Here is a 25909-nt window from a genome sequence, read left to right as displayed (position 1 = left end):
ATTCACAAATAGATGATTGATTTTTTGGTATAGGTCTCACTTAAGGGTAATTGCCCTTTTTTTAATTACAGGGTGTTACATTTAAAAAAACCCCTTTTTATACCATCTGAACCGTTTATGCTAGAGTAAAAAGACTTTCAGCGATTATCCATGTACTGGTGTTATTTACAAATTTGTATAATGCACCCCCATTTTTCCCCGGAACCACCCAAAAAAAAGAAGAATTAATAAATAAAGTGATTTTCTTGGAATCCTTTACACACAATGCCCTTCATTAATATGCTTCATATATCATTTTGTTCAAGTTATTATTACCCATGCACGGACACTAAAAGCCATTTTCTTGTGCAACCCCTGTAGCCAAAAACAATAAATAAAATGGGGGGTTGAAATTTTTTTTTTGTTTTTTGCTTTTTGATCCATATGGGCATATGCTTCATCAATAGTGCTTTTCAAAAATATATATGGTTATTGCAACATCCCTGCGCAAACCTCCCCTATCCTTGAAAATATACTGCAGAAACTACCCCTATACCTTATCCAGCATGTTTTTACGATTTTCTCATTACCTATTCATTTTTTTTAAACAAAACTTATACAAGGTTAAAGACCACTATTTTCTCTAAAAATTAGGTCCTATTCATTTTTTTCGTTTAAGCAACCGTTACAGCACAGTGGCGCCGTAAACCTCATATATGCTTTGACGGGCTCCAGTTTTTGTTTATTTTTTCGTCATCTGTTTGTTTTATTGATAAAGTACTTATGTAAAATAAAACAACACAGTGTAACCTACAAATCATGACCTATGCACATTTTACATTCTTTGCTCCCCAAAGCTACAGTGGTGGCCCAAAATAAATTTTTTCATATTTTCGCCACCTACACGCATTTTATTGCGTTAATGCTACCTTAATAGCACAATATTCACCCCTAAGTGGTCGCTAAGCATAGGCGGATCCAGGGAGGGGTGATGGGGGCGATCACCCCCACCCCTCTCAAACCAAGTGATATTATATTTGAAGATTATAAAAATATTCATTTATTTTTATAGAAATACTTATATTATGTTAATATTATTTTTATAAGAATGACTTTTTATGCTTTAGCGACAGTGGCGGATCCAGCATCGTTAAGAGGGGGGTGCCAATTGGTTAAATTTCTATAAAAATAAATGAATATTTTTATAATCTTTGAATATAATATCACTTGGTTTGAGAGGTGGGGAGATGATCACCCCAATCACCCCTCCCTGGATCCGCCACTGCGTAGCGACCACCTAAGGGTAAATATTGTGCTGTTAAGGTAGCATTAATGCAATAAAATGCATGTAGGTGGCGAAAATATGCAAAAATTTATTTTGGGCCACCACTGTGGCTTTGGGGAGCAAAGAATGTAAAATGTGCATAAGTCATAATTTGTAGGTTACACTGTGTTGTTTTATTTTGCATAAGTACTTTATCAATAAAACGATCAGATGACGAAGGAAAAAAAAAACAAAAACTTGAGCCCGCCAAAGCATATATGAGGTTTACGGCGCCACTGTGCCGTAACGGTTGCTTATACGAAAAAATGAATAGGACATAATTTTTAGAGTAAATAGTGGTCTTTAACCTTGTATAAATTTTGTTTAAAAAGAATACATAGGTAATGAGAAAATCGTAAAAACATGCTCGCCAAGGGATAGGGGTCGTTTCTGCAGTATATTTTCAAGGATAGGGGTGGTTTTCGCAGAGATGTTGCAATAACCATATATATTTTTGAAAAGCACTATTGATGAAGCATATGCCCATATGGATCAAAAAGCAAAAAACAAAAAAAAATTTTTAACCCCCTATTTTATTTATTTCTTTTTGCTACAGGGGTTGCACTAGGGAATTGCTTTTGGTGTCCATGCATGGGTAATAATAACGTGCACAAAATGATATATGAAGCATATTAATAAAGGGCATTGTGTGTGGAGGATTCCAAGAAAATCAATTTATTTATTAATTCTTCTTTTTTTTTGGGTGGTTTCGGGGAAAAAATGGGGGTGCATTATACAAATTTGTAAATAGCACCAATACGTGGGTAATCGCTGAAAGTCTTTTTACTCTAGCATAAACGGTTCAGATGGTATAAAAAGAGGTTTTTTAAAATGTAACACCCTGTAATTAAAGAAAGGGCAATTACCCTTAAGTGAAACCTATACCGAAAAATCAGATAATTATTTGTGAATAATTGCCGTAGGATTTCTTCTTAATTTCCGTTACAGTTAGGGAAAAATATATATTTTTTAAAAATATCTTTTTTAAAAACTTGTCAACTTTAGGGCGCCACCCCTGCTAAACGGTGGATGATAGAGAGATGGTGTCGGAAATAAATCGTAGAAAATATAGTCCTCTTCATATTTCCACAAAAGAAATTTTTTGTAAAAGTTACAGGAAGGGCTACGTTCCGCAAAAACCACAAATTACCCCCTTTAAAGGGGTGAAAAGGGAGGTTCCGGGGCGAAATTTTTTCAGAAAAATTTAGTCTTATAATAAACACCCCTTGATATACCAGAAAAAAAATAAAACCGGACTTGTGTCCATTTTGCAAGGTTCAACCTTTGTTTCCTACACTATGTAGCGAACAAACAATTAATAAAATTTTAAACCAAAAACTACATAAGAAAGCCCTGAAATTAGTCTATCCACCACCGCAGAAAGAACCCAGTACCTTCTGCTCTATCACATATACTGGCAAGATAACAACAAAAATAGCCAGATACATAAAAAAGAAAGGAATAACACCAGCTTTCAGAAGTAACACCAACTTAAGCAAATATATTAGGAACAATAAGAGCCGAAAGAGAAAACAACTACAGAGTGGTGTCTACAAACTAACTTGTGCTGACTGTCCGAAAACTTACATCGGTCAAACTGTCAGAAACTTTGACAAACGGATAGCAGAACACAAAAGGGTTTTCAACAATAAAAAAACAGACACTTCTACATACGCACTTCACCTTCTAGATCATAATCATTCTTTTAATGAAGAGTTTCAAATTCTGTATATTCAAAATAAAGGCCTTAAGCTATCTTTCTTAGAATCTATGGAAATTAATAAATTAGAAAATACAGATATAATTCTGAATGACCAACTCGAGACAAACAGCTCCCCACTCCTCAACTTCTTCAGTTAAAGACTTTAAAAAAGCAAACCCATAGTAAACTAAATTACTTGAGAAAAGTACTCTGCCGAAACAGCTGTAGTCACATAGTTATAATAAATTTTATGGAAGTATAGAAAACAAACGTTTTCAGTGTTTTATTGTTAGATAAATATCTAAAATGTAACAAAAACGTTCGTATCTGATCTGGTATAATTACTATTATCTCTTATTACAATAAGTAGCCTATATCCAAATTGGAGATCGTTGTACTAAAAAAACTACCCATCAAACGTGGATTACGACAGGGTTGTGTTTTGTCACCGTCTTTTTAATATATACTCTGAAGAAATCTTTAGTCTGAAGTCTTAGAGAGACGTTGGATGACAGACAAGAGCGAGTAAACTTAGGTGGAGAAGCAATCAAAAATATCAGGTGATATAATAGCCGTTATTGCAGAAAATTTACAAGATCTGCACAGGCATTGGTATATCTAGTCAGTGAAGCAAGTTACCGGATTAGGTAAGGCCTTAAAATTAATATTTCAAAGACAAAGTGGATGGCAGTTGGACAAAATAATATAGATCAATGTCTACTTTCTCTTAGTGAAGAGGAGGTTTAAGGTGCCTTCTTTTTCTTGATGTGCCTATCCGTGACGAATGTTGGCGATCATCATGGTAATCTGTATTTTATCTGCCGCAACGCGGAAAAGCCGCACAGATGTTGTGTTGAACCAAGTTCTGAGGTTCTTTAACCAGGATGTTCTTCTTCTTCCTGGACCTCGCGTTCCAAATATTTTTCCTTGCAGGATTGCTTGTAGGAGGGCATATCTGGATTAATTTGGTATAATATCGCACCCTCAGTGCAAGACTGCAGTAAGTCAAAATAAGTAAGTTTCGAGATAAAGACGATTTTGTTTATTTTCGTGCTAATATCGGTGAAATAAGACACAAGTTTTAAGAAAAATTAACATTTAATTATGATTTTGAATGCTCTTCAGCCTATATTACATTAACCAAAAATAGAAATTTAAATAAAATAATATTAATGCAAAAAAAATTAGGAATTTCAAAGTTACAACACTTTTGCACGGAAAAAATTGTTAATCGAACTACACATTTAGTATTAGAATTTCAAAGTTACAACAGTTTTGCACGGAGAAAATTGTAAAAAGTGTAGACACATTTAGTTTTACCGTAAAACCTGTGTTACCGGCCACCTGCCAACATCGGCCACCTGTACTAACGGCCAGTTTAAAAATTCCCCAAACCAATTATGTATATCTAGACTACAAAAACTGGCAATACCGGCCACCTTTCTATATCGGCCAATAGTTCTTTCATTTTTAGTGACCATTGCTGACAGGTTTTACCGTAGATGTTGTCCTCTTCTCGTACATCATCTTGTGCCAAAATATTTTTATAAAAACTATGGTGGGCTTCTGGTATCATACCCGAATGGCATAAGTATACCAAATCTTTCTTTTGGCCATTTGAATTTTTGGCTGTTCTTTGGCAAGTTTTCTGGGAATAGAAATTTTTGACCTCTCAGTATTGTCAATACACAAGTTTTAAGATAACTGTTTTTCCTTTCATAAGAAAAAATACTTTTTGGTCGTAAATAATTAGTCTTAATTTATGTGGTTTTAATCCAATCTAACAAATAAATGGTCAAATGACATCGCACACATCTTATGGAAAATAAATATAATTTCACACAAAGGACATAAAATTTACATGAATAGATTGGTCTCGAAAATCTTTGTTTATTATCTCAGCCGTTAATGGATTACGTAGACGCGCTGTATATTAAAATTAAACACCACAGATACAGATATTAAAATAACAAATATCTTACTTTTTTCATTGCTTGTTATCTAATCCGTTGCAATGTTACATTACTCTGTTACACTAGAGTTACAACAGTTTTGCACGGAACTTATGTTCAAAAACGCAAAATAGTTAAACTGTTATTGTTGTAATATTTAGCCCATTAAGCATTTGAAAGTTACTAAAGTTTTACAGGGGATAGATATGCATGTTTACAATCAAATTCCATGATTACTTCATTTTCATAAAATTTTGAGTTACTGCAGTCTTGCACTGAGGGTGCGATATGTCCAAATTATTCCAACTTTCGAGATTTGATGGTAGTTGTTACCTCTCGGTTCTTCCCCATTCTTCTAGGGACCTCCTCATTTAGTCATTTATAACCCGGTCAGTCCACGGGATTTTAAGAATTCTCCTATCTAGCCACAACTCAAATGCTTCCAATTCTCAGCACACATCTTCGTATAAGTTCCATGATTCAACACCATAAAAAAGGACAGAAAAGACGTAGCATCGCAGCATTCTTACTTTTGTGACAAGAGAGACGTTGTGGCTCGTGAAAAAGACCCCCATACGGTTGAGATGATCTAGATTTTTCGATGCGAGATTTTATCACTTGGATATTGGTCCATTCTTCATAAATAGTGCCGAGGTAGTTGTAGTACGTCACTCTTTCTACAGTGGTTGATGTAGAGTTGACATTCTTTGATCTTTTTCTTGCTAATAGAACGTGTAAACCAATTTACAAGCTGAAATATACAAGCTTATAAATGATAGCAATGTTTAAGAGGCTATAACTTCGTTTTTCAATACCATTTATACCAGCGGACAACTACCTAATGGTTGCTCTAATTCACTGTTTATAACTCTATCTAAGAAGACAACAGCAAAAACCTGTGCTGATTATAGAACCATAAGTTTGTTAAACCACTTATTGAAAATTTTTCTGAAGGTAATACATGGTCGTATCTGCAATAAATGCGAGGAATACCTGAATGACACACATTTTGGTTTCCGTAACTGGTTTGAAACGAGAGAGGCACTGTTTGGAATGAACGTACTTGCTCAAAAATGTCGAGATATATCTGTAGACATATACTGTTGTTTTATTGACTTACAAAAGGAATTTGATCGTGTTTAGCACTTTATATTGATCGAAGCTCTAAAAGACATTGGCTTGGATGGCAGAGATGTTCGAATAATTGTAAATTTATATTGGAATCAAACAACATCAGTTTTAGTAGATGGTGTGGAATCACAGGCTCTTAATATTAAAAGAGGAGTGCGGCAGGGATGCCTCTTGTCACCCCTGCTTTTCAACGTTAAAGAATTTTCAGAAAAGCACTTTCTGAAAAACAAGAAGGAATACTTGTGAACGGTGAAGTCATCAATAATTTGCGATATGCGGACGATACAGTACTCCTAGCTTCTACTCAAGAATTTCTGCAAACACTACTTGATAGTGTCGTTGAGAGTTGTAGGGAGGCAGATCTGGATTTGAACATACGGAAAACCAAAATACTCGTAATAAGTAAACAACAGCAAATAAAACCGTCTCTATATGTAAATAATACCAAACTTGAGCAAGTTGATAAAATCGTTTACCTTGGACAGCAATTGAATTGTAACGCAAAAAGTCACGGCACAATTAGATCTACGATAGAGCAGGCTAGAGCAGCTTTTAGAAGGATGTCCAAGGTGTTATGTAACAGAGACCTAAAATTGGCATTGAAGATCCGCCTACTTCGCTGCTACGTGTTCTCGGTCTTACTTTACGGTGTCGAGTCCTGGACCTCGATTTTTGATCCTTCGCTTCGTTATCGAACTCGACTGTGAATAAAATCGATCTAAATCGCCTTGAGGCTTTCGAAATGTGGTGCTATAGAAGAATTTTAAAAGTTTCCTGGGTAAAGAAGATTCGAAACTCCACAATACTAGAACGTCTCAGCAAGACTACTGAGATCATAAAAAGCATCAAGCAGAGAAAGTTGGAGTATTTCGGACATGTAATGAGAGGTCCAAATATAGGTTGTTACAAAATATCATGCAAGGAAAAATAGCAGGCAAACGCAGTCCAGGACGAAGAAGAACCCCATGGTTGAAGAACTTGCGAGATTGGTATGGTGTTGATACAAGCATGCTATTTAGGGTGGTAGTGAATAAAATTAGGATAGCTATGATGGTAACCAACATTCTGAAAGGACATGGTACATGAAGAAGGGAAGAAACCAATTTAAATACCAGGACAGCTGGTTAACTATAAATTGTGATTCTGATGAAGAGATGATAATCAGGGTCGAAATATTACGGCAGGATTTTATGATCTGGAAACCAGTTTTATGTAACACAAAACCTATCGATGCATATTCGCAAGAAAGTCCTGAAATGTAATGTGTGGTCTATCTTATTATATAGTTGTGAGACAGACATTAAAAACTACAATGCTTAACAAATTAGAAGTATTCGAATTGTGGTGTTATCGACGGATACAAAAAATATCGTCGGTTTCGCACATTTCTAATGAAAATGTTCTTAAAATGATGAATTTAGCACGTCTGCTCAACATCATAAAGAGGAGAACAACAGAATACTTAGATCATATAACTAGATAACCTAAATACCACCTACTTCGCCTGTGGCCAAGGAAAAGTGGAAGGAAAGAAATTGATTAGTCGAAAGTCAATGACAACGTTCATTGAAAAACTAAGCATTATGGTATGAGGTGCTATACGTTTGGGAAGCAAATCAACTCTAGTTCTTATTAATGGTACACTGACAGTTCGACGATATATTGGTGAAGTACAGCAACCCGTATGTCATAGGAATAATCTGGATGAGTATTCCGCAATATGATATATACCAATTGTTTAATTCACGATTAGTTTACCGTGAATATACGTTGCTAAAAAATATTACTTTAGCAAATTAAAATAATATTCGACGACACTTTTCTATAGAACTCTTCATTGATTGCTATACGTGTTTACAGATCTAAGTTTTGCTCGCTACTACTTACTACTGAAAATACAAAACGACTCCCCACCAGAAATACCTGATGGTGGGAACACAAAATGTCTATTTTGTCCTACACAATTTCACTTTGGAAAAAACGTAATTAACTAATCGTCATCACTGTCCTTCTCAGAAGTTGACAATATCGCTTGCCTCGCATAACTTTCCAAATACCTACTTTCTAAAGAGGATTATGAATACAAATGACAAATGTTACCCAGAAATATGGGTAAAAATGAATGTATTTTAATCTTTTAAGAGATTTCTGGAAAATAATTTACCCAAACTTTGGGAATGGTCTGATATGAATTTACATCGTAAAATAAAATAAAAAAAACTAAAATTAACTAAACTATAAGGAGACGAAACACCAATTAATTCCATTAATGCCTCATAGAGTAACTGAGTTTATAGAAAATCAAGGAGAAGTCACCCATTTTTCATTTTTTTACGAAAATGACGTTGCTAATTTGTTTATAATATTATCAAATAATAACAATATTATAATGAATACTTCCATAAATAAATATTTAAAAAATATTTTGTCATGTTAGAGGTAAAACTCACTAACTACACTTTCAGAAAGTGGAGTAAAATCGATTTAAAGGAACAAATTGTTTTTTAAATTCACCTGTCTTGATCATTGGAATTTTTTAATGCAATTTTAAAGAGTAAATAAAAATATATATTTTTTATTTATTTATTCACGGGCAAGCCCTATTCAGATATAAATGTTACAGTGTTCTAAATTATCATAATATCATAATATAACATAAATTATCATAATATAACATAAAAAAGTGGTTTGAGAAAAAATAATTCTATGAGTAGTACAGTTACAAAAAAGAAAAAAGATAGCATATATGTCAGTACAATTACAAACAAAAGATAAGACATAAATCAATTCAGAAATGTTCCAAAGTATAAGGGTTTTGATACATACAGGTCATGTAACAATCACAATACAAAAGCTCTGGCCGAAAGTATTAAAAAGTTAGGGAAAAATATGATTTTTAAAGCGGGAAACTGATATGTTAAAAATTTCGAGGTTATTTAATGAGTTAGCTAATCGAAGAGTTCTAGGAATAAATGTGTTGTAAGAATAATTGAATCTATGAAAAGAAACATAAAAGGTTTGCACCTGCCTAGTCGAACGACTGGGGACAAATATAGATATTTTGGAGAGAAGCTCGGGGCAGTTACACAGCCCGTTGATAATTTTAAATAAAATTATTAAGTCACTTTGTTTTCTGCGTACCACAAGAGGAGGTAAGTTCAGTATGCGCTCTAATGCAGAATAGTCGTAGTATACATGCATCTTAGTGGCAGTAAATCTCAGAAAATTGTGTTGGACAGCCTTAAGTTTCACTTTATGAGTAAGGGGGACCAAATTGTGGAACAGTAATCAAAGTGAGATCTAACCAGCCAAGTATTGTCACAGGAACTATTATTTATTAAATATTAGGTTAATTTTTGTACTTGATGAGTTTTTTAAATGAACACAATAATTGGATATTGTGAAATTAATGAATTTGTCTTCATAAAGTATGAAGACTTCGGTATTCAAATTGAAAGAAATAAGTAACAAACAATGTATTATAGTACAAAAGTTAAAATTAAAACAGATTATCTAACCTCTAAGGGAACTGCGAATTTACACAATAAGTCGAAAAAAAAAATCTTGTGAATCCACTTTTAATTTCACTCGTCTTCTTCACTTTCGCTATCAGATATTGATAATTCTGGAACTCGATCTACGTTTATTTTTACTAACGTATTGTTTGAAAAATCACCAAGTACCGATTCGGCGCTGCAGATTGTAAAGAAAAATTCACTAAATACAATAATAAGTTTTTAATGAGTTTTACTTGAAACCGAAATTCACAATAACGCGCTTAGTGAATTGTACCATAAATTATTATCTCGCAATTAGAAGGCTTTAAGCACTTGGTGACTTTTCCACGACTGGATGGTACTGTATTGAGTATAAATATAAATTGATAAAAATGTCTAAATCTCAAAAAATGCACTTAGTAAGTTTTTCCTCTAATTGGGGTGACGCATCTTTTTTGGCCATCAGTATATATTAAACCAGTTAGCCGAACCTGAAATACCAGGGCCCACACTAGCTGAAGTAAAGTCCGCAATTTCGTCCCTAAAAAACCATAAAGCCTCAGGCCCAGACGGCATACAGGCGGAACTAATAAAAAAAGGGGGAGAAAAACTACATCTTGAGATATACTATCTTATAAGAGAAGTCTGGGAAAGACAAGAAATACCGAAACACTGACATGAAGGCCATATAATACCTATTCACAAGAAGGGAGACAAACAAATATGTCGGAACTATAGAGGAATATCGTTAATTAACACAACATACAAGATTATATCCATAATACTGTTTAGAAGACTAACTCCATACGCAGAGGAAATAATAGGCGACTACTAAAGCGGATTCAGACCGGGAAGGTCGACCATAGACCAGATCTTCGTCCTACGCCAGGTTTTGGAAAAAAACTGGGAATTCAACCACGATGTACACCAAATCTTCGTGGACTTCAAACAAGCTTACGATTCTGTTAGCAGAGAAGCATTGTGGGAGACTGTGGTAGAAATGGGAGTACCTGGAAAGCTGGTACGATTAGCGAAGGTGAGCACGGAGAACGCTTCCGCACGAATCAGAATTGGCAGCACCACGTCTGAGGAATTCCTCATTGACACCGGGCTTAGACAAAGAGATCCTCTCGCCCCCCTGCTGTTTAACTTCGCACTGGAAGATGCAGTAAGGAAAGCTCAGCCACAACTGACAAACGGATTTGCCGCACAAGGATCAAAAATACTATTGGCCTTTGCGGATGACTTGGACACAATTGCACAATCCGCCAGAGATGCAAAAGAAGTTTTCACCCTATTCGAGAACGGAGTCAAGGAAGTTGGTCTTAAGGTCAACGAGGACAAGACCAAGTACATGGTGGTTACGGAGAACCCAAGAGCAAGGGTTAGACAAAACGTAACAATTAATAAATAAAATTTTGAAGTCGTCAAAGCATTTAAGTACCTGGGAGCGATCATAACATCTGAAAATAAATATGAAAAGGACGTGGCAGCCAGGATTATTGCAGGAAACAGGGCATATTACTCATTAAGGACCCTACTTAAATCAAAAATACTCTCAAGACCAGCAAAAATAAGAGTATATAAGACAATAATTCGTCCCACAATAACGCATGGAAGCGAAACATGGACTCTGAATCAGCGGGAAACGACATAATTACTGGTACTTGAAAGAAGGATACTGCGGACTATCTATGGGCCTTGCAGAGAAAAGACAACAGGAGAATGGAGAAGAAGACACAATGATGAACTCCAGACAATATATGGAGATGAAAACATAGTACGCTACATTAAATCAAACAGAATACGATGGGCGGGTCACGTGCTAAGATCAAGTGACGAAAGACACTAAAAGGCCCGATGGAAAAAGGTCAGTTGGTCGCCCAAGAAAGAGGTGGAAGGACGCAGTAGCTAGTGATCTACGCAAAATGGGAGTACAGCAATGGGAAATAGCTGCTCAGGACCGACAACAATGGAGGGAAATAGTAAACGCGACCAAGACTCCCATAGAGTTGTAGAGCCAAATGATGATGATGATGATGATGAAGTATATATTAAAATATAGGGTCTAGGACGTTTCATCGCCGCCGTTTCGATGCCGCCAGTTCGATGCCGATGCCGGCCGATTCATCGCCAGTCAGTTAATCGCTATCTGATATATTTCCGAATTTTCGACAGTTACAATTATTAGTTATTTTTAGTATTAATTAGGAATTCTAGAAAATGCGAGATATGACGGCGATGAAATGGACTGGCGATGAACCGGCTGCATCGAAACGGCCGGCGATGAACCGGCGGCATCGAAACGTCCCATTCCGTAAAATATACGTTAAAATTTCGGTTTTAAGACAACAATCTTTGTAAATACAGAAATTATGTATATTCTCATTTATAATTCAAGCTCAAATTTTTTTGTAACACCACTGGTATGACTGTTTCCATGGTTTTCCTATTGTCTACGCCATACACCATTTCTTAGAATTTTCACTCGATTTGAATTTTATCGTAGATGCCGTCTCTATGTAAAGCCAGAGAAGACTTTTACACTTTTTATCATTAAGTATGCGCCTCAAATTTTAGACATGGCATTTCAGAATAGTAGATATTGAGAGCTCACTTTCACTATTGACTTTTAGTCTAGGCGCCAAATAGAGGTCACCGTTTCCTTTTCAATTCTGATGGACAAACTCAACGGTTTCTTATGGATTTTTGGCTGCTGACTACGAATTTCGAGGGTGGATTTCGATCCGAGTGGTCAAAAAATTGTTATAAACAATTTAATTGTTTATAAGGCTCTGGCTCATAAACTAAAAGAGATAAAAAAATATTTCAAATAAAATTTGTTCCTTAATAAAAAACGAAGAAAAAAAGGTTTACTAAACTTAAATCCAACAATTAGAACTCAAGATATTGTAAAATTAGTGCACAATGCAAATTGCAAATTGCAAAATAAGTATTTTTCGAAACTTTATCGATCGTAACTCGGCTTCTACGCATGCAAATGAGCCTAGAATAGGCCTCAATTTAAAGTTTAATTAATAGGGTTCCAAACAAAGTTTGTTAAATTACTTTATCTTCATTTGTTTTCAAGTTATACTCTTTTGTAGTTATAATTGTCTTAAAAAAATTGTACATTAATTTGTTTATAAGGGTTTCAAGCAAATTTAAGCCATAAACATTTATATTATACTTTAATTAACAATAATGATAATGATAATGAAAATATCTTAAGTTCTAATTGTTGCATTTAAGTTTAGTAAAACGTCTTTTTATTCGTTTTTTATTAAGGAACAAATTTTATTTGAAACATTTTTTATATCTTTTAGTTTATGAGCCAGAGCCTTATGAACAATTAAATTGTTTATAATAATTTTTTGACTACTCGGATCGAAATCCACCCTCGAAATTCGAAAATCAGCGGCCAAAAATCCATAAGAAACCGTTAAGTTTGTCCATCATAATTGAAAAGGACACGGTGACCCCTCTGGCGCATAGACTATTTTCCCATTGGCTATTCATTGGATTTATGATAATCCAAGTAACTTGCTGACGTTTAGGAATGGCCCAATTTCAAATCGGCGGTTTATTGATCTAAGTTTGATTGTTCGAACATTATTTATCACTGTCATCATTATAATATTATAACACAATCTTTTATAGACATGATTCGCCATTATGTGCAAAAATAAAAACATTCATAATGTTCTAATTTCATCCCCTCTGCTAGAAAACCATTTACACTACTAATATGGATAACTATGAATGGTAGGCCCTTAGAGGTTGGTTTCTTTAAACCAATTCAAAATTCTTTTACAAAATTCTTAAAGCTGTTTTTATGTTTTTACCTTTCCAAACTCTTCCTACGGAATGACCTTCATCAATCCTTGTTTCATCAAAATAATAAATATTCTTATTTTCTCCTCTCCCTTCAAGACAATTTTTTTTCTGATTCAATAAGCATTGACTTTCTACTAAGTTTATGTATTTGAAATATTTTTTACTAGTTGTTTTACTCGTCGCCATGCGACGGGGGATACAATCAATTGCCCCCTACAGACGCCGCACTCAATTTTTTTATATATTTTACTATTTTATCGTATCTCCTCGAAATTTTTCTGACTTTTATGTGCTATTAGATTGAAAACTTAGTTTTTGCTAGCAGTTGCCGCTAGGACATTCCTGCCATTTCGTTCGTTGCAATCCGTGACTGCACGCCGGGGTTCGTCCTAGTTGGGTCAGAGAGAGCAGCATATGTGCCTCCTGATGAGAGACTAATAAGTTTCGAAACCGGTAGAGGTGCTTGCTGCACTCTCTGATTGGACTAGAATAATGATGCGGCTGTAGTTTCGTGTTGCAACGAAATTGAAAATGGTTATTCATTTTTAATTTACATGTTAACTCTGATTGGAGTACGAAGGGAACCATTCTCGTTGGAACTTTACCGCGCTGAGCAGATGGGACGTGAATTATAAATTGTAAAATTCCCTCATCATCCTTAGTCTCAGCATCCGTTATGGCTTGTAAATTGTAGAAGCCTCGGAGGTGTTACCAGAGAAGGTTTCCATTGTTTTCAATCTGGTAGGATGTAGAGTAACATGGAGTGATGATAGATAGATTTGGTGTTGTTTTATGTGCTATTACCCTTTGATTTTAATTTTACCCTTTGATGCAATTACAGCTTCTACGCGTCATGGTATGTTCTGAAGCGTTGCTAAGTTTGGGTTGTGATGTGGGAACATATTAAGAGAAGCAAAGTATGAAATACCACAGTTAATTCTACAAGGGAAGATCGACGGTAGGAGAGGAGTCGGCCGCAAACAACTGTCCTGGTGAAGGAATATTAAGGAATGGACATGAATACACAAGACACCAATGCATAGGTTTTGCAGATGACTTGGTGTTTCTGACACGTTCAAGAATAGAACTTCGAAAAATGTTCAAACAATTTGAAGAAGAAGCTAGAAAATATGGCCTGAATATTAACCAAGAAAAAACCAAGTGTATGGAAATGAGAGGGAAAAATGCAGAAGAAAATAAATGGATCACTCTAACGACGAATGACAGAGAATATAAATTTGAGAAGGTAACTGAATTTGAGTACCTTGGAGTAACCGTTACAAATAGAGGAGACGAAGAGAGAGATATTGATAAACGGTTGTTGAAAGCTAGCAAAGCAGTAGGATCATTAAACGCACTGTTGAAGGCCAAAAACGTGTCCAGGGCAGCCAAAATTCGAACTTATGAGACCATAGTGAGACCAACGGTGATGTATGCATGTGAAACTTGGACCATGAATCAGAAACAAGAAATAAAGCTAGAGATTTGGAAGAGGAAAATCTCGAGAAAAGTTTTTGGTGGTATCAAGGAAGCTAACGGGGAATGGCGCAGAAGAACAAACCAGGAGCTAATGCAGATATATAAGAGACCCAAAATAACACAGAAAATCAGGGCGCAGAGAGTTAGATGGTTGGGACATGTTTCACGAATGCCACAAGAAAGAAACGTCCTAAGAGTTTTGTTAGTAGGAGAACAAGGGAAGAAAAGAAGAGGGAGACCACGAAGGAAGTGGTTGGATGCCGTCCGGACTGACATAGAAGAAATGGGTACAAGAGACAGGAGAGAACAAGTGAAGGACCGGAAAAAGTGGAAGAATATAGTCAAGACTATCGAAGCCAAGGGCCTCTAAGGCCTGTAGCGCTGTTATATACATATACATGAATACACAACACAGGCGAGCTGTATCACGCCGCCAAGAACAAAACCTTAGTTTTGAGATAGCCAGTAAATACGCACTTTGGTGTATGGCATGTTAAGAAGAAGAAGAAGAAGAAGGGTTGTGATGTCATTCTTTAGTATGCGCTTCAATCAACTGATGATAACATATTTGTGACCCCCACAGAAAAACGACAACCAAGAAGACGAGCAACCACACGGAAAAAGGGCATCTCCAAGGCGACCAAGGCAATTTCGGAAAGAAATTTAAGAAAAGAAGACTGTCACAACAGAAAATGAGTGGCTATTGGAAAGGGAAATGCATAAAACGCTATAAAACCAATTTCGTATATTATAAAAATACAAAAATATGTGTAGTGTCCCTAATAATTTGGCCACCGAGTGTAATTGTTATTTAATTTTGTAGTTTTATTCCTGATGAACTTGAAAAAATAAATATTCAACGAAATATCGAATTCAACAGAAATAAATTATACAATTGGATATAGGAATTGAGTCAATACTCGCAATCTTAAGTTTGTATTTTAATAGTTGTTACATAATCATGGGGCAACTGGTTTCGAGTCTTACAATTTATGACTCATCTTCAAGCCCAGTACATGGAGTCTTCACAATACAAACTACAAGCTAAAATCACAAAAAGAGACAAACATGTAAATATACATATATAAAAAACTTAAAAGCAACTGTGTCTTGGTTTAAATTACATACAATAAAACCAAACAACTGTATAGTATTGAACTTAATAGTCTATAGATAGAGTGTATACTGAGACATTTTGCCATTGGGAGTGACCAATCTGATGAGAATTGCTTGGTATATAATTTAATATAATATACTACCATCAATCCTTAAATAGTTAAGGGTTGATGGGGTCTTGACAAGATGGTATGTGATCAAAAAACATAAAGTTTGGATGTTCGTGGAAGTCACCAGCCCCATCAAAACAGCTGACTAGTCAAATAGATCTTAGTCTCTAGGAGACTAAGAGACTAAGAGGTATTTGACTAGTAATAATAATAATATCGTATGGCATTTTTGCCGGGGAGATCCTTTCGGACAGTTCCGGCGCCATTTACATCTTTAACCCTGTTTCAAGTAACTAGTGCCGATGTACACTAGCCCCGGGGGCCCGACGGCTTTACGTGCTCTCCGAGGCACGGTGAGACGGCTCGTGTCATTATTGGAAATGAAAATGGTTTGTCTTTGGCAGGGCTCGAACCCATGTGCACTGGCGTATGAGGCCAGCGAATATGCTGTTACTCCACGGCCGCTGACTATTTGACTAGTCAGCTGTTTTGATGGGGCTGATGTCTAAGAGACTAAGAGCTATTTGACTAGTCAGCTCTTTTGATGGGGCTGGTGACTTCCACGAACATTTTAAGCTGTAGGACGGTTTCCGTAACTGATATGTAAGTACATACCTATTACTACAAACTTTATGTTTTTTGATCACATACTATCTTGTCAAGACTCCATCAACCCTTAAATATTTAAGGATTGATGGTACCTAGTATATATTAAATTATATACCAAGCAATTCTCATCAGATTGGTCACTCCCAATGGCAAAATGTCTCGGTATACACTCTATAGACTATTAAGTTCAATACTATACAGTTTTTTGGCTTTATTGTATGTAATTTAAACCAAGACATAGTTGTTTTATGTATATGTACATGTTTGTTTCTTTTTGTGATTTTAGCTTGTAGTTTGTATTGTGAAGACTTTATGTACGGGGCCTGAAGATGAGTCATAAATTAATTGTAAGACTCGAAACCGGTTGCCCCATGATTATGTAACAACTATTAAAATACAAACTTAAGATTGCGAGTATTGACTCAATTCCTATATCCAATTGTATAATGGTTTCGCATTGGCAACCCTTTCATCATTAGAAATAAATTAGTTTCAATCTAAGCCACAGACCGCAATTCTGATATTTCAACTCTATTGTATAGCCTACTAAATCGATGAATAGGTAGTGTATATTCTGTTTGTTTTCTAATTTATTACAGTTCTTTGTCCCCACTAAAGATGCTTTAGTTGAAATGTAAATCATTCCCCGCTAAAATATTTTAATAAACTACTTTCTCAATGCTTTTTTGAAATTGTCTCATCTAACTATCTAACGGAGGACACGACCGTAAATCACGTGAGTCATAATCAAACTGAGACATCCCCTAAAGTTACACAACCCGAGACTTGGGAAAATTCTTTACGGTAAATAAGATTAAATGAGTTTCGGCGCTTTGGGGAGAAAGACCCCGGTGCAGACTCGATCTCAGACAAATCAATTAAGCGTATGGGACATCAAGCTGCTTTAGGGTTTCTATTATAGGTTTCTGCTGGTAAAAGCTATTTCTCGTAAATAACTTAGTTTCCACAATTTTGCCAATAAAACAGTCATTAACAGAACGAATCAAAATTGTTCCGCCTTATAAGTAATCAAATTATTTGTTTAGTATCAAATCTAGATTAATATTATTATGTAGTGAAAAAAATAGAAGAAAAATAAAAAAAAAAAGATCATTCTACCAGGAAGCAAGAGAAATGGAAAGGGAGTATCAGAAAATAGCAAAAAGTGCTTTATTCTAGCTTAAATATTTATTCTTCGATTCCTTTAGTTATTTTATTTTAACTGTTGTTTCAAGGTATCCCGAAAGAACGCTTAAATTATAATCAATTCAGCTCATTTGTTCTACCAACTTTTAAAACTGATTTGATTCAGTTACTCTACTCTTCATAATGGTTCCTTTGTATACTACTACTTTCCCAACTGCTTATTTTATTTTTTTCCGGCTATAACTAATATTATATCACCTGATAAGTTTCATAATGGTATTTTTAAATTTTATATTAAAAAGTCACGCATTTTTTAAATGTTACCTTTGTTCATTTATTTTAACTTTATAAGAACATTTTCGTAAGTGATAACATTTTTTTTGTTACAGAAATGATTCTACGGAAAATGGTAAAAGAACAAACCATCTGCGTTTTCATCATTATTGCTTTAGCAGGTAAGAACATTATGATATTAGTTGACAAAATTAACATTTCTGTATATTATACGAGTACTATCGATTTACAACTTTCTCCGTCTTCCGATATACATTCTCCATTCCTCTCTGTCCGCACATTGATCTACTTACAGACCCCTTCCATCCATGGCTTTGTTTATTCCTGGCTGCCAACTTTTTCTCGGACTACCTCTTCTTCTTCTACCTTGCGGTTTCCAGTTTTGTACATGTTTTGGGATTCTGTCCTCATGCATTCTTTGTAGGTGACTAAACCGTCTTAGTTGTATTTCGTTGATTTCGTCATTTATTGTATGTGTTACTTTCATGATGTCTCGTATCCGTTCATTGGTGCCATATTCTCTTCTTGATCTTCCTGCAGCTGTTCTCTAAAAATCTATTTCTTTGACCTCTAACATTTGTTTCGATATTTCCTTCATATTCCATACTTCGCAGCTGTGTTTTAATGCTCTTCACTACGGTGTTATGGATCTTTTTCTTGTTTTGATGGTTTATCTGCTTCCTGCCCTGAATATTTCGTTATTTAATGGCTCTGTCCAGTGTTCCGTCATTCGCGATTTTCATATCCAGTTATTTATATTTAGAGCTCGGGAAATATGCACTTAAAAAACTCCAAAATATGCATGCAAATATGCACAAAAAACAGTTGAAATACGCACTAAAACATGCTTTTATGCATTAATGCGTATAAATAAAAACGCAGTTATCCTTGTATTGAAGGCCATGTTAAACTCAAACAATGTTACCTACGTCATTATATTCATTTATTCTTTACAATCATCATCATGATCATCATCATCATCATCATTGTTTATTGTATTATTTTTACAGTTAAAATTATATATTAATAAATGTTTTTCTAAATTTTCTAGAGAAAAACTCTGCCGTCTATGTGACGATAATTTTTTATATGTGAAAAAATTTCTTTCTATTTTACATGAAGTTAACTGAGCAAAGTAAAAATTTCAAAAACTTTACAATTCCCCATTTTAATAATATTATTTTTTTGAATTATTTTTTAATATCCCTAATTTTTCTTTAACACCATTCAGAAGGTGGTTAATTTGTGCATTATTTAATGAATTGATATTTTCAATACTTTGGTCTAATCAAAAATGTATATCGCTTTTCTTATTTAATAATTGATACCACAATATTAAACAGTTGGTTTGGATATGTGCCAAATTGCGTTTTAATAACAGTTTTTTTAAACATCCATACATTTTTACAGCACCTGAGCTATCTACATCGAAACTATAAATGACGTCTCTAATTCCCTCAAAATTATCGCATATGAAATTTACAGAATTTAACCATGTCATCCATCTAGTTATTACAGGTTCATGTATTAAAGGCACATTAGGTAAACGATTTTATACACCTGTACTCGCAGAGGGACTTTAATTTTTTTTTTATAATTGATACAAGGGTATTGACTATTGGAAATTCTGTCCTTACGTTTCTGCTACTCTATTTAAAGCGAGTGCTAAACAAGTAACGTGTATCAGGAAATATTATTAAATGTTCTACAGCTTTGATTACATATGTCGGACGCGCAGAATCATTTAAAAATAACAAAATTTTTTTCTGTTGGTATCGGTTGAGGTAAAAAAAATGTTTCTCTGACATTCGTCTACAAATCTACAAAAATATTTATTCTACATTGTTAACAAAGGTAAGCAACATATTTTTAAAATAAGCATTTTACTAAAAATCCTGTTTATAATCTTTTGTAATTAAATAACATAAAAAATAATAATTATTCTGAAGCTATTTTCTTGTGGTCTATTTTACAATTTACTATTTTAGTTGGGAATAAGCCACAATTTTATTTTATGATTAAGTTTATTTGACGTTTCTATTTCCACTTCGGAAATCGTTATCAAAATACTTCTTCTTCTTCTTGTGTTTATCTTTATGCGTATTACATTACATGTCATAATTATTTCAAAATATTTTACTGGATTTGTACTTTATGTTCTGTTTTAAATAAAATGTAGCAATAAAAATGTTATTCAAGTAGTGATTCATTAAAAATAATAAAATTAAAAATGTTGCGTTTACATAACGTTGGAAATTAATGGGCTAAAAAATTCAGGTTTGTAATCTACGAGTATACTTTAAATGTAAAATAAATACCAAACTTAGTTTTCTCCTGGTCCTCTAAGTTTTCAAAATCAGGGTTAACCTCCACTAAAACTTCACGCCATACATTCCTTGTCGCATTTTTGTCTTTATACACATCCCAAGTTTTGTTCCACAACACTGGTCCACTTTGTACCAGTGCAATTAAAAATTCCCCATCTATATTGTCTGCCAATATGTACGTGTCACTGGATTCACTGGTACTACACGACTAACTGTCGGTAAGTATGGATAAACTAATTTATGCCCGTGGTTGACTGATAGCACGGCACGACACGACCGCCGTCCATTGCAGTGATATTGGACGACAGGCGAGGAGCAACGGCACGACAATTATTCGTGGTCGTCATGTGTGAAAGGCTCCGTACATTGCTGTATTGAACTAATGGAATGTACGACTAACTGTCGTTACGACCGTTTGTCGTGACGACCGAAGTCTTAAATTATGAAATTGGCCTAAGTTAGTACCTTCCGATTTAAATGACGTGCGCAAGGACGTAATAAAAATTGTGACTTCTCTCAAAGGTAAAGCTTTGCACACCCGGCTATTCAGAATCGTTTGTGAAGATATGGGCTCGTTTCACCAAAATATTCTTTATTACACAGAGGTCAGGTGGTTATCCAAAGGAAATATATTGACAAGAGTTCTGGAACTGAGGGCTGAATTTTTATTGTTTTTACACTATGCAAAATCTAAATATGCTTATCGTTTTTCTGACTATATTGTCTCTTAAAATTAGCATTTTTGGCAGATCGTTTTAGTCGCCTAACAATTTGAACAAGAACCTTCAAAGAAGAGAAGGGAATATTTTACAGCTGAAGATAAAGTAAAAGCTTTTCACGAAAAATTTTGTTTGTGGTTAACTTCCCTGCAAAACAAAATATTTGAGTCTTTTCCATGTGTTCAGAAGATTTTACCGAATTAAGTAAGAGTACCTTTTAGTACTAGAATACCCCACAATGTAATAACCCAGTGTCAAAAATGCTTAAAAGTTAAAGACAAAAAAGTTATGCGATAAACTAACCGTTGCCCTATCAGGGACGTCTATGACCGGTACTAAATATTCGCAATTGATGAAATCGATTTGTCTCTGGAAGATAAATGGGTGTATTAGTTTTTGTTTTTATAAATAGAAGCGTTCTGGAGGTATTTACAAAAAAACTAATTACAAGACGGCATCTTCAACGAGCTCTAGCTCCATTAGGGAGAGTTTTCAGGCTAGGTGAATTTGGTTAAATTTTCTTAAAATTAACTGAGGAGTCTTCGTTTGTCAAGAGGGTTCCTGGACACCGGCACTTTTAATTTAATATATCTTCATAAAAAGCAATCCAGCGGAGTAAAGTCTGCCAACCTAGCTGGCCATTTTATGACTTCCCTTCTCCCAATACATTGATTTGAATTGAATTATTTTTATCCACAAGGAAAATTTCCTGTAGCTGGCTGTATACCATTAATTACAAAAAATTGAAGAGAAATCTTCTGTGTAAAAGGTATATTTATTTTAAAAACCCCAATAAAGGGCTGCAATTACAAAACAGAACGTTTTCGCTCTAAAGAGAGCATCATCAGTGTTCTTTGCCTAAAATAAATATAGGTTGACCAAGATAAAAAATAAGGTTATACTCACAAGCTCTACATGCTAAGCCACCAAAAATACGTGGGTTAAAACCCTTAAAATGTCGACTAAAAGTCTTACATTGAAATGTTATATACTAAATCCTGACGATGGATGAAATTAATATAAATACCCTAAGGCAATATATTATGACTATTCCACGAAGCACGTGGGTGGTTGAGTGGAATTCTCTGTCTTCACAAAGAGAAAGGTGAAAGCCAACTAAATTACAGGCGTAAAAACATTTCTGGCTGATGACAGTTACGGGACAGACAGTACAACTTGAAGTTTTGTTAATAATTGTTATATAGTTAGGTACTTAAAAATTATTTGTAGTAAAATTCAATAATAACAACAAACATCGTGTGCTGGTATTAAAAGTATTCCATATAAGCTAACATGAATACTATAAGGAGTGAAAGTAAAGTTATTTAAAACTAATTGTCAGCGGGGTTCAAATGTACGTATTTAGTAAAGATAGGCAGCCAACCATACATGCGTTGATTTTTTAAAATAAAGATATTACTTTAGTTTTAATAGTTATAGAAAAGGATAATATGTCCATATATGCTCAGATGCATCAAGGACAGAGAAAATAGGTAAATTTTTTCCAAACTATTAAATATGATGAAGGCAATGTATAGGTTGTATGGTCCTTTTCATGAGCATTTTTCAGTGCGTCACAAATGATAGAAAAAAAGGTAAGTCCGCGATAATACACATTTATAACATTTATTCTAACATGACAATTTAGTTAAATCTGACAGTTGTCACATTTTATTTGCAATTTGGCATAAAAACAAATCAATTGTGTTTATTGCATTTATAAAATGGTATTTTCTTTTATCTGTATAGTCAAATAAATTGTACAGATTATATTCGTAGATATATTATATAATTTGTAAATAATTTTTTTTCGATTATAGCGCCATCTATCGACAAGTAGAATAAATGTTATAAATGTCTGTAATCACCGACGTGACGTTTTTCTGTCACATACAATTTAATGCGTTAGAAACAAATCGAAAAACTGTGACGCACTGAAAGATGCTCATGAGAAAAAAATAGTTTATATATTCCTATAAGTAGTTATTTGAGATTCAACATAAAGATGTTTGATGTAACAGATTGAAATGAGAAAGTGTATGATTAACTATTTAGATAGGAAATAAGCCACAATTAAATTGGAAAAATAATTTTATTAACGTTTCGACGCTCGGGTGTCGTTGTCAAAATACAAAATACTACTAAATTAAACAAAAATGTTGTTGCTAGCAATTGAGTAGTATTTTGTATTTTGACAACGACACCCGATTTGACCGTCGAAACGTTAATAAAATTATTTTTTCAATATAATTGTGGCTTATATCCCATCTAAATAGTTAATCATAAAAATACCACAAGGAAATAGCTTCAGAACAACATTGAGAAAGTGTATAGTCAACAAAGTTATGACTAGTGGTAGAACGGTTCTACCACTAGTCATAACTTTGTTGACTATACACTTTCTCATTTCAATCTGTTAAATCAAACATCTTTATGTCGGATCTCAAATAAATACGTATAGGAATATATAAACTACAACCTATACATTGCCTTCATCATATTTAATAGTTTGGAAAAAATCTACTTATTTTCTCTGTCATTGATACATCTGAGCATATATGGACATATTATCCTTTTCTATAACTATTAAAACTAAAGTAATATTATTGTTTATATAGGGAGATACATCCCTACATAAACAATGGTAATATCTTTATTTTAAAAAATCAACGCATGTATGGGTGGCTGCCTATCTTTACTTAATACATTTATTTGAACCCTGCTGACAATTGGTTGTAAATAACTTTAGTTTCACTCCTTATATTATTCATGATAGCTTAATATGGCATACTTTTAATCCCAGCACACGATGTTTGTTGTTATTATTGAATTTTACTACAAATAATTTTTAAAACTAGTAGCTAGTGTACCTAACTATATATAAATTCACAAAACTTCAAGTTGCACTGTCTGTCCCGTACTTTCATCAGTCAGAAATGTTTTTACACTTGTAATTTAGTTGGCTTTCACCTTTCTTTTTGTAAAGACAGAGAATTCGACTTAACCACCCACGTGCTTCGTGGAATAGTCATATAATGCCTTAGGGTATCCTTATTAATTTCATCCATCGTCAGGATTTAGTATATAACATTTCAATGTAAGACTTTTGGTCGACATTTTAAAAGTTTTAACCCATGTATTTTTGGTGGCTTAGCATGTAGAGCTTGTGAGTATAATCTAATTTTTTATCTTGGTCAACTTTAAAATTTTTTTACCTTTGTCTTCACTAATCATGGTTACCTATACTTATTTTAGGCAAAGAACACTGGTGATGCTCTCTTTAGAGTGAAAACGTTCTGTTTTGTAATTGTAGCCCTTTATTGGGGTTTTAAAATAAATCTACCTTTTACACAGAAGATTTCTCTTCAATTTTTAATATAATTTGTAACTGTTGTTCACAATTTACAGTATTTTAACAGCAATGTTACTCACATATGTTGAAAAACATATTGTGACTGACAAAGGGTTAATTAATAAAATTCGACTTTGCACCAAGTGTCGTTATTAAATTAATGGGCTTATACTTTAGACATCAGTTTGGCAATTACTTTAAAACAGGTTCTCTCTTAAAATACTGTTTTACTTTTCATATTAGACGTTAAAAGCACTCGTGGTAAAACGTTTAATCCTCCTTTCGGAAAATTCTTGATATTCAAGAATTACCACTCGCCTTTTCGAAGGAAAACTCTGAAAGGCACTTAGTTTAATTGGCACAAAGCAGGATCTAATCCTGTTGAGGACTAATTTCAGTACGAATTATTTCCTTTAGTTTGTCGGTACTATTGGGTCGAGAGACATTAGGTACTTTTGATATAATACTCGTATATTCCCACAAAAAGAAATCCAGTGGAGTAAAATGTGTCTACCTAGCTGGCCGTTCTACGAATTCTCTTCCCAATATATTGATTTGGAAATATTTCGTTTAAATACTTATTGTTATTACGTATATTTAATTGCGTATTAGAATGTAATATATATGTATTTCGTTTCGTTTTAATATAATTTGTAACTTTGTTCACAATTACCAGTAATTTTAACTCATGTTGAAAAACATACATTGTGACTGACAAAGGGTTAATTAATAAAATTCGAGTTTGAACTACGTGTCGTTATTAAATTAATGTGCCTATTAGTATATTATTTGACGGTTTTTGCTGTAAATTTTAAAGAACCGTTTGGATTGACACGAAATTTGGTATACGCATAGCCAACATGTCAAAGAAAAAAAGTGATATTGTGCCGATGAGTGCTTTTGCTCTGGGGGTGTTTCACCCCTTCTCGGGGATGAAAAAATATATGCCCAAAATAAGTTCGGAATTCGATAAACTAACTAATTCTAAGCAACTTTTATTCTATACAGTTTTTTCACTAAGTCAATATTTTTCGAGTTATTTCGAGTGAATATGTTCACTTTTTAACAAAACAAACACGTTTTTAGACAATTTTTCGCAAATAATTCAAACAGTAAGTATTTTATCGAATAAACTATTCTTAGTAAAAATATAGCTGTGAAAAAGTGAAAAAAATGGTATATACACGAAATTTCTAGACCTAGTAGAAGCAGAGTTATAGCTATACATAGCTAAAGAAAAATGGGTTCATATTCGGCAAATTTCAAATAAATATAATATTTCAACGTGAAATGACCAAAAAATGAAGCACTTTTTGGAAAAAAACTCATTAAAAC

The 25909-nt window shown here is 34.0% G+C and overlaps 1 protein-coding gene across 1 annotated transcript in view; it reads left to right on the top strand.

Moving 5' to 3' along the window:
* Positions 1-25909, top strand: part of LOC114324192 (hemicentin-1) — a 244904-nt gene that overhangs the window by 44963 nt on the left and 174032 nt on the right. The window contains exon 2 of the mRNA XM_050650522.1: positions 18272-18337. Within this exon, the coding sequence (XP_050506479.1) occupies positions 18274-18337 (64 nt within the window). The 5' untranslated portion in view covers positions 18272-18273. The remainder of the gene's footprint in view (positions 1-18271; positions 18338-25909) is intronic.

The sequence above is a fragment of the Diabrotica virgifera genome, chromosome 5 (genome assembly GCF_917563875.1).
Source record: "Diabrotica virgifera virgifera chromosome 5, PGI_DIABVI_V3a".
NCBI classification, from domain to species: domain Eukaryota; kingdom Metazoa; phylum Arthropoda; class Insecta; order Coleoptera; family Chrysomelidae; genus Diabrotica; species Diabrotica virgifera.
The sequence above is the reverse complement of the archived record's forward strand: the minus strand, read 5'-3'. Positions and strand labels throughout refer to the sequence as shown.